This window comes from Embiotoca jacksoni, unplaced genomic scaffold, assembly GCF_022577435.1.
Source record: "Embiotoca jacksoni isolate LCO1_2020_lvr unplaced genomic scaffold, fEmbJac1.0.p SCAF_13, whole genome shotgun sequence".
Classification (NCBI taxonomy): domain Eukaryota; kingdom Metazoa; phylum Chordata; class Actinopteri; family Embiotocidae; genus Embiotoca; species Embiotoca jacksoni.
In genome coordinates, this window is record NW_027185263.1 from 11,275,950 (window position 1) to 11,286,580 (window position 10,631).

The window sequence follows — 10,631 nt, forward strand, 5'->3', positions numbered from 1 at the left end:
ATAATCACTAAGAGTATTTGTGTTTTCATTACTTTAGAATGAGTCCTTAATATTTCCTTAGAGTGCACGTCCTCAACCATGCAGTCTGCCATGTTGGACTGCCATTTTTCTACAAATGCCCAGAAGGGACAAACCAAACTGGCGATAGAGAGGGCCAGTTTTACTGCAACTGGTCTCTTACACGCTTGGAAGAGGAGGGTTTGTGGGGAGTATTAGTCGGTTGAAATCTTCACGCTCACCACTAGATGTCACTAGATCCTAAATACTGTTCCTCTACATGGACACGGTTACCTAATCTATTTAATGCCACATCGTGACTTTAATCCTCATCCCTTATTTTTATGCAGACAAAGTGCTTCATATGTGGCATCGGAAGTGACTACTTTGATACGACGCCGCATGGCTTTGAGACGCACACGTTTGACGAACACAACCTGGCCAATTACCTGTGAGTGTACCGCCTCTGTGTTACAGTGTATGGATGCATGTACAAAAGAGAACATATTAACACGCAAGTCTTTTTTTCCAGGTTCTTCTTGATGTACCTTATCAACAAAGATGATACAGAGCACACTGGGCAGGTCAGTCTGAGTGCTTTTATCTTTTAGTCACAGTCTGCTTCTTACAGTTTCAAGTCTCAAGTTGGTTCCTCTTTTAAATTATTGTTCTTGCATCGTCTGTTCAGGAGTCATACGTGTGGAAGATGTACCAGGAGCGTTGCTGGGACTTCTATCCAGCCGGAGACTGTTTCAGAAAGCAATATGAGGATCAACTTTCCTAGCCAACAAGTACTTTACCTTTACCAATGGAAATTACAACTATTGAACTGCTACTTGTAGTCATCATTTTTGACAAAACTCACTACGTGATTTTTTTCATGAAACATTATGACATGAAATTGCAGTGTCCTTTAAGTGTTAAACTGACAGTGATAAGAAAATAGATATCTCAAGTCTAATCATTTATTTAGTCATCTCTCAAGTGGCCTTAAGAAATTGTCTCTTTCATTAATCTTAGGGAACTTGTGGGTTTATTAGTTATTTAACTCGGTGTCTGTTTAGGAGGAGAGAATAAAACGAGTATCTATGTGAGCATGTAAACAGTGGTTTACGGAAGCAGTTTACTCGTTAAAGTGCCAAACCAGTTACTCCAGTTGCATCAACCAGCACATATCTAACAGAATGCAGTGTTTTGTTCCTTTTCAAATGGACATTTATTTGGTGATTATTGTTATTTTCACTTCAGCACATTTATTTTTCACAATGGGTGTTTTTGTTCCTCAGTTTTGTTTTCTTCAAATACTCCAGCATATGTTTTTGACTTTAAATTATTTTATTTATTGTTTTTCAAGACAACTTTAAAGTCTGGGATGGTGAATAAATTCTGTGTTAGGATAAACGTGACTGTAATATGACTGAGTGGATGACTTAGCATTATACTGTTTGTATAATGCATGTATGTAATCTATAGTTATACAGTGTCCTTTTTTAAAATCTTTTAACACAAAATACACTAAGAAAAAGCTACCGTACAACTTAAAAATAATGAAAACGACAGAACAATAAAGTTAGTTACTGAAAGTGAGTAAAGTACAGTATTGTGTATCCTTCACAATATTTTAGTTTCTAAAGTTTGTGGTGCCTTTTATATTCACAATTATATTCATCAAACACAAGCAATCAGTCATCCTCTCTTGACCCAAACTCCATACTTATTCACTTTCTTTAAACCCCTATATGTCTGTTGTTATAGGCAATCATTACAGTATGGATACAGTTAATGTTTAATGAATACATTTTACTAAATTATATGATACATTGTGATCAAAATGTATTTACATTTAGACTGTCAGTTGAGCTTCATCTATATCCCTGATTGGTTATAATAAATCAGCAATTTTCATAATCTAATTAATTTTCTCTTCAAGTTAAGTTATGTAACAAATGTTTGCATTAAGGCACTCGAGTGTTGTCATCTGATCCGATATCAACAAGCTAAATATGCACGGTTACAGATGACACGACACTAAATTATTTCAGGAAAGGACTCTATCTGGGACTGAAGATAAATTGTAAAAGGGAGGTCTGGCTACTTTTTGCTTCTTGTTGGACATTTACAGTACTGACTGAAGTAGGTGTCTAAGCACACTTAGTGAAACTGATTTAGCTGTTCCATCTGTGGATGTAAAACTGAATTGATATTAAAGAGAAAAATAAAAAAACAGTTGATTTCATGAAGTCCTTTTGCACACTATCTCTGCACATGCTGCGGCAGTTTGTGCGTAACATCACAACCTGTTTGATGGGAATTGAGATGCTGCCTTGTGTGGCCCTGTGGAGCATCCCAGCTGACTGGGGATTAAGGCTAAGCATTAAAACTCACATTGAGCCTCATGTGCTTTTCACCCACCCTGTCCTCCAACATTTTTTTCCTGAGCCCGTTAGACTGGGGTACATCGACTGTGAACATGAACGCCTCGGGGATACACCATGGGATACTCAGGATGTATGGTGAGTCAGACCATGACTAAAGATGTGATGTTTTGTGAGGGAAAAAATGATGACCTTTCATATCTGGCTATAGTTTTGCATGCCTCAGTGGATTTTAGGATCATTTTCAACTGTGATGTCTGTTCCCTGTAAAGCTTTTATGATTGCTTATCTTATTTGTTGTTTAATTTCAATACGTTTCTGCATAATGGAGTTGTGATGATGATAAATGTTGATGATGGTAGTTCGCAATGCTCTTGAGTATGATTTTGATAAAATCATTTTTATAGTTTTCTCCTCTGAATCATCCATTCTCAACCATGTTATACATTAAGAAAACTTGAATATTTTTTCAAAAACGGATACAGAAAATTAATTCCAGTCCAAAGCTACAGCTGCGGCAAACACCAATAAAAACATATTCCTAAACTGAACCTGAGACTGCCCTAAAAAGTTACCCTTCTTTCTTTTTTCACCTGTTCTTGGAATTGCAAATCGGTTACTGTATGTGTAGTAATGACATGTGCCCATCTGTTGTTTACTCTATGTATATAAATTGAGTAGATCTTGATGCGTGTATGTGATAATGCACAATATGCTCCCGCAACATCATCGGATTGGTCGTTCCCCACAACCACAGGCTCTTGATCCTCCAACCATCTGACAGCTTCTAATCTGTTGGGATGATGGAATGACACAGTGTTCATTCTATAATCCACATGTACACTGCTCCCACTGCTATCATGATCACCGTGACCACGCCTAATACTGTCAATATGCTCCGAGTGTTAGCTGTCGTGATTAGAATTGTTTATCGCAGCATCATTTCTTCGACCTGCACTATTTCCTGTTATTTTCACCATCCAGGTGGATTTATCTTCAAACAGTGGAAGAAGAGGTTTCTGCTTCTGACAGCTGAAGGCAGTCTCCTCGTGTGCCATGATGCATCATCTCCCCCTGATCAGCTGGTGGTGTTGCAAAGCAGTTGTGAAGCAATTGTGGAGGGCAAGGAGATCCTAGACCTGCCTAAACTACCCTCCGGGGGACGCAGGGATTGCTGCTTTGCTCTGATCCTCCCCCAGGATAAATACCTGCTGCTGCTGGCCGATACATCTGCAGACTGCAGGTCCGGTGCTGCTTTTTCTGCTAACGTTGGCTTGAGTGTCATACTGTACTATACACATATTGGACTAAAGTTTTAGTATTTGGAGAAATAACGCCCATCGGGTCATATTTTCCCCAGCTCTGTATTTGCCTAATATGACAGACTGTTGGTTTAAGTTTAACTGGTGAACACAAAATCACCAGTCAGGGATAAATCAGGGATGTTTCTGTCATGAGGTGGTGTTTACCAGGAGCCAAATGTAAGCTCACAGACTTAGGTATCAGCTCCAAAATACAGTCTTCATTGCAATAAACAAAAAACAAACAAACCAAAAGGTGGCACCTATCATGTCCACCTGCTTCCGGTCGGGAGGGCAACTTGACCGACAGATCCGGGGAGACACAGCTGGCGGGGCAGCCGGCAGACCAGCGGAAGGAACGGCGTCAATAATAGTTGGGAGGGCAACTCCACCGACTGGTGACTTTGACAGGGAGCTCCTCAGGAGGAACAGAAAGCCGGAGGAACGGGAACGGAGAACAGACGGAGGACCGACGGGTGATTAACAAAATGAACCGACCACCAGAGGAGTGCAGGGGCAGGGTACATATAGTCCGGGGAGGTGATCAGGGAGATGCAGCATACCTGCAGGTGGTGATCAGGGGTGAGTGGCTGCATCTGCTGGGACCGGTGAGGGGCGTAGCCACAGACAAGCAGACAGGGGACTGAGGGGACACAGGAGGAAGAGGTGATCGGGGTCAAAACAGAGGAAAAAAACCCGGACTCCTGACAGTTTCAGGGTAAAATGCGCAGACCCTAACTACAAGCTTCATCAAAAAGGAAACTTTTAAGCCTAATCTTAAAAGTAACCCAAACTGGAGGAGCTGGTTACACAAGGGAGGATCCTGCTCTCAGCCAAAACATTGTCATATAATAAAACCAAAAGTCGTTGTTTAAACTCTTAGGTTTATTGAAAAAACAAAAACAAAGGTACAACATGTTGATAAGTTGGTTATTAGTGTATTTCCCAAAATGCTGAACTGTTCAATTTTGCATATATTGCTTTAAAATGCACCCCATCCTCTATTTAAAAGAAATAGGCTAAGACCCTGATTGTCATTTTAAACTTACTACATATTCCCTTCCTGCCCACCTTTTGTCTCAGTAAGACATCTCACCCAACTTCTAACAATACCCACTGTTGTCATACACACTTGAATTCATTGATGTGTGGTTTGCACAAAGGTAAAACCAGACTCCTTTTATTCTCTTTTCAGTCAGTGGCTGAATATGCTGAAAAAAGTGAAAAAGGTAGGTTAATAAGACATATTGATTATTAAAGTAATTGTTTTGGAAAATGTGTTAAACAAGCTCTGGAGTCTACAGTCAAACAGTATGGCTTTGTGAGCCTGTAATTAGGCACAGCACAGCCTTGAGCTAATTGCTACCATCAGTAGCAATGCTAACATGCTGCCATGAAGCTGTTTACTGTGGTCAGCATAATTAGCTTGATAATTAGCATTAAACACAGACAGATGTGGCTAATGGACGTATCATTTGTTTTGTAAGTTGGCTATTTGGTTCCAACTTTTTTAACCTGCTGGTGTTAATCTCCTGAATGTGGGGCATGAATTTGTGTATCTGCACACATTCAAGCCCCACTTTCATTTAATATTAAAGAGACATTTCACCTTTTATTGGGGACGTTAAACACATGACAACCAAAGTCAGTACAAAATTTGGTCACACTTAAATAGATGTACGTGTGTTTCCTAAATAACTTCAAATTGAGGGCTAATGATGACTTACTGGAACTAATGATAGTAATTAATTGTTTTCATGTTTCACAGATATATGTAAACTAATAATGAATAAATTATTTTTTGATCTTCCCGCCTCCTCTCCAGAAATTCATATTTACCCACTGCACAGTCCTGCATTTGGAGTTATTCAGGAACTACTCATTAACAATCACATCATTTTACATGGCAGTCCATTTATTGTTGAGATCTATCAATCAGAAAAAATGTGTTGGATCGACCAACCAACAATCCCACACCTACAGCCACACCACTACCAAGTCTAAAAACTATTTCAATAGTTTGTGTGTCTTTGCACTTCTTGATATATGAATTGTATTGTCGGGGTTTTTTTGTCTTTTAATCGATCAATGAATTAAATCTTTGTAATTAAAACAAGTATTTTTCTTCAATAGTATTCTTATATCTTTTGCATAGAGTCTCTCATCACCTCTCAGTCCTTGTAAGCGACATCAGGTGCTACCACCGCATATTACTCTCCGAGATCTGATGCCTGAGCAAATCCTTGACAAAGATCCACCAACTCCACCTGTCAGCGATACCGAGTCATCCTCTCCAGGGCCGATGACTTGTGCTTCCCCAAAAGAGAAAGGTGATCCTTGGTGTTTGTGATATTTTCAGCTATCAGGTAAACAGTTTATTTTGTTCAGATTTTGTTTGAATTTTGTTACTATTTTTTTCCAATCTCTCAATCCAACAGGAAGGAATTCTCCCCGTTCAAAGTATTATAAAGGAGGTGCACATTCAGTAGGGTGTTTGCGCCATGGCACCATCAGTAATGCCCAAGCAATGAAGGCTGTTTATCTGCTGATGGGAGGGGCTGCTGCTTCCTCTGCTATGGGTTACCTTGGCGCATGCTCACCCTCTAATCTGGAAGCCAAAGCTGCTGACCTACCACTCAACACGGATTTCTCGGGCATGGGGCCAGGAGGAGCCTACCACACCGACAGCCCAGCACTCAACTCCCCTCACTTCAACAGCTTTGACTTTGAAGTGGCAGACTCTGATTTTGATGCTTTTGATTGTGGTGGATTTACTTTCTGATGATGTGCTGCCTGAAGGCTGTTGGCACATACAGCTTTAAGGATGATGTTTCTCCATGATTTGTCAAAACATCAAAAATAAATTAGAACTTTCAATTCAGGATGTTTTAATTTAGGGGAAAATGTTGCAATAAATTTCAGACAATACTAAACCCGCAATAACTGATTTTGTGGCCATAGAGGCAGTAGAAACAAGTGTGAACCCAAGATGGACATATCACCTTGTAAAGCAGAGAGAATCTGCAGATGTATGTGATAATTTGTAGGTTCATTACTACAAGCAACCCCTCACATTGTTTTCTATTTTTGTTGTAGAAATTGCAGCAGCTTTCAGATGACACCATCCTGAGAAAATATGTCTTATGTTATTTTGCTTCAATACCAATTAATGTGTTTTTTAATTGAGGTTGTGAATATGTAGTGACGGGCATTACAATTACTTTATATCCGACGAATAACTGTGTTCTTCATCGGGTATAAAGTTTCATTTTATATAATCCTTTGAGGTCACAGTCAGACCAAATTAAGTTGTGCCTGAAAAAGATGCAGGTTAATTTAAAGGCAGGCAGTCCATAGTGCTGCTCATATGTTGAGGCATACAATATGTCATGGATGTTAATGGGAGATTGGCAACAGGACACACATGTGCACCATTTCTGTATGACGTTGAAGGGGTATTATCCTTTTATTTTTTTATAACCTTGATTGGATTGGAATAGGTCTGTATTAGATTTTTCTTTTGGTGACTGTTTATCCTCCTAGAGCTCCTGTTAATCCTCCTTTATTTTTGTGCTGGTGCTGTGTTTCTCTCAAACGTCCAGCTGTTGTTGTTCTTTAAATGTATGAAAGAATAAAAGAAAAGCATGCCTATTTGAGCCTGTTTTACTAACGTGAATACAACTGTGGAAATTTGGTTTACTTCTTTGTCTTCATACTGCCACATACATTCACGTGAAATCAATTAGTGACAAACTAAACTGTGTCACCTGCGGTGACTTTAGTGAGATAAAGTCTCGAATGTGATCTTAATAACCAGCTGACACTGTGGTTCATCAAGCTGGTTGGTGAGTTGTTTGTGTAAACAGAGAACCAAAAGTATACAATATTCTCAGTTTTGTTTTGAACTCTGTTATGGTTTGTGTAAGTATAGCAAGGTGGAGGACCCAAGTGCAGACAGGACCAGGCAGGCAGGAACAGTTTTGGACAACTTACAGCCACGTTGGCAGGCAAGAAGCAGAAAACAGGAAGTAAAATGAGAGAGTCAGTCTGGCAGGAAATAATGGCAAGATAGTGGGAATATATTCAGTGGGGCTGATAGGGGAACTGGGAATAGGGGGAGTGGATGTAGCAGTCAGAGGACATCTGTGGGTGGATGGGGTGAAACGAGAGGCTGGACTTTAAATGATGAAAACAAAACAGGACAGAGATGGTAGCTGTGACAATACTCTATTTAAAGCCCATTTCCTCCCTCTGTGCCTCTTGGCTGAGGTTTGTACACGCTATTTCCATCCAACCTGTCATGTTGGTTTTGACTTGATGATATGACATGAGACTTCAAAGTCAATACATATTCTTCTTCTGCGTAATGTCTGACTGCATAGCTCCTGAACCTGCTTGCAAACAGATAGCTTGTTAGATCGCTCTCACAGCAGCAGACCAAGGAACCTATTCAGAAAATAAATCCGATGGCAGCAGACTGTCCAGGTTCCCTTAAAACTCACTCTAAATATAGCAGATAAAAAAAGCTCTGAGTGATCAATTCACTGAAAATGATGTGATGGACCTCTTCACACAGCCTCTCTTCAAATTCCGTATCCATTTTGGTTTTTACAGTTCACGCTCAGCTCTTGTAGCATTGCTGCCGCATAATTTACATCACGGGGACCCTTGTAGATCCTCATGTACTCGCGGAAGTGGAAAGTATACAGGTATAAATCTGCAGACAATTGGAAACAGGATTGAGGTCCAAGTTCCAACCAACATTGATCTGATGGAAGAAAGTTTGTGTAGACAGAGCCAGGGAATGACTTGTTTGATGTGGAGCAGAGGGTCACATGAGTGGGAAAAGATACAAGCTCTCTGTCTGTGCACTGATCTTCATGCTTATCCACACATTCTTTGTCTGGGAATGGTATTCCAAGGGCATGACGAAGGTTGGCAGTCTGGATCCAGTAATGTTTGGATGAACTCCATAAGACTTAAAGCGGTCTTCCAAAACATTCCAAATGATATTCAAATTGTGAATAAACTTGATCCCGTGGATGGGGTACGTTAATGTCAGGTCAAGAAGATTAAATTCCTTTCCCCAAAGTTGGAATGGATCCTGAGATGAATATATGTTGTGACTGACAGTCGCTCAGTTTCTCATCTAGCAAGAATTCTTTTTTTTTTTTCTTTTCCAGGATCTCAGAGGCAGTTTTCCTTTGTAGACTATCAGAAAACACAGCATGGATAATAATCCTCACGCTACTCAGATGTGTAGAGGATAACTGTCAACAGCCCTGTTAGCTCCCTGACGGATGGGTCAGACCATAGTTAAATTTTCAGTCTTATAAAGCCCCCAATTAGAATAGTATCGGCTGTAGAGTAAGCAATATTTCTACTTAACCTTGGCCTAAAAGTCTGTGAGGGGGTCAAAGGTCATAGACCAGAAAAAGTGGAAAACTGGAGAATGAGCAAAGTGTGAAGAAAATCAAGGACCCACCCAAGACCATCTTTGAACAGGGACATGGGTTACAGGGTTCTCACCCAACTATTGAATAAGTGTACTGTGGATATTAGTATGGCTTATCAACCATTATCGAATCATTCATTTTAGATATCTTATATGTCGAATATTATATTTTAAATATTTTATTACATATTGTGATTGCACTTGTTTGTTTTTATTTCCGAAAATTAATCTACAATTACTTAGTGTTTTATACCATGTATTAATTCTTCATTATTATTGTATTATTGTTACACAATTACTAAAATACCGCAGGCACAAATGAGCTGAAGTTCAAGCAATAACCTCATCCTCTGCTATTCACTTTTGGCCTTCAGTTAACCACTAAGTTAACCACAGCTATGATCTTTGGTATAGAAAGAGATCCTGAGGTAGTGATTAAGCTCTCAGGTAAACACACCATTTAAATGTTGTTTGAATCAAGCTAATATTTATTCACCACTTGTGTAATTTAGGGAGAAGTTCTGGCGACGAGTCAATATAAAAAATGCTTAAGGGTAGTTTGACGGAGGGCATTTTCATGCACAAACAACTTCCAAGCATAGAAACAACTCTGGTACACAATAAAAAGTTAAACTACATAAAGATTTGTAACCGTGGCCAGTTCTTAGCTAAACAAAGAATCCAAACCACCACACAGCCAACCCGTTCCCATCCTAGGGTGAGGGTTGGGTTTAGGATTAAGGTTAGGGACAAGTTGATTGACAGTGAAACAACCAATTACAGCAGCGCAGAGTTTAAAGCGTGTGTCCTCTCGGCTGCACCAATCTAGCATCAACTTTGTCACTCTTTCTCCTCTGTCACATGACGTCCTTCATAGTAAACCAGAAAGTAAATGAAAAGGTGAAAAAAGGTCCAGAGTAAAATGTTCACAGTATTCTCTAATGTTCTCCAGAGGACTTACGTAGCCAGTAGAGTACTGCTGAGTTTGTTTTACAATCACATCTGTATTTCTCCTAAAACTTAATCTGTCATCAATTAAATGCTCGACCATTTGCGACTACTGCGTATTTTTCGGTAGTAAGAAAACTGATAATCTGTTTCACAAGTTGAGGATTTAACTAGAAGTAGGATATGTGTTGGGTTTTTTTGCTAATGCATTTGTTTGCATTGTATTAAAGAGTAGTGAGAAATTAGCATAAAGTAATCTTGCATAAGTGATTGTTCATGCGTGCAGAGTGAAAAGTAAAGAGATAAATTGCTTTGCAACATCAAGACATGTGGCAGGCTTGCAAGGGATGCAGAACTGGTCCAGTAGTTACCTCCTCAGTTTCTAATTAGACAATCTTCTAAAGATATTTTATTACTAGTGGTGTCAGTGGTCTAGGCCACAGGCCACTGAGGATTTTAGGCTTAAGAGAAGCTAGAAAGGAATGTGATGTTAAAGACAACAAAAACAACAAAAATCCAGCAACATAGTCAGTTGCAACATCCTGCAACAAATAG

The 10,631-nt window shown here is 39.5% G+C and overlaps 2 protein-coding genes across 5 annotated transcripts in view; both read left to right on the plus strand.

The window, feature by feature from the left end:
* The window catches only part of LOC138196436 (ryanodine receptor 1-like), a 47,758-nt gene extending 44,829 nt beyond the window's left edge, over window positions 1–2,929 (plus strand). For all 4 annotated transcript variants that reach the window (XM_069146465.1, XM_069146467.1, XM_069146466.1 and 1 more), the window contains 3 exons: window positions 348–448; window positions 530–581; window positions 686–2,929. In XM_069146465.1, coding sequence (XP_069002566.1) covers window positions 348–448; window positions 530–581; window positions 686–781 — 249 coding nt within the window. In that variant the 3' untranslated portion in view covers window positions 782–2,929. The remainder of the gene's footprint in view (window positions 1–347; window positions 449–529; window positions 582–685) is intronic.
* Window positions 2,468–6,455, plus strand: LOC138196008 (uncharacterized). Its single transcript, XM_069145665.1, has 5 exons — window positions 2,468–2,510; window positions 3,357–3,615; window positions 4,869–4,902; window positions 5,829–6,003; window positions 6,112–6,455. Exons 1-5 carry the CDS (start codon window positions 2,468–2,470, stop codon window positions 6,453–6,455), a joined length of 855 nt encoding a protein of 284 aa, XP_069001766.1.
* Window positions 6,456–10,631: the final 4,176 nt, after the last annotated feature.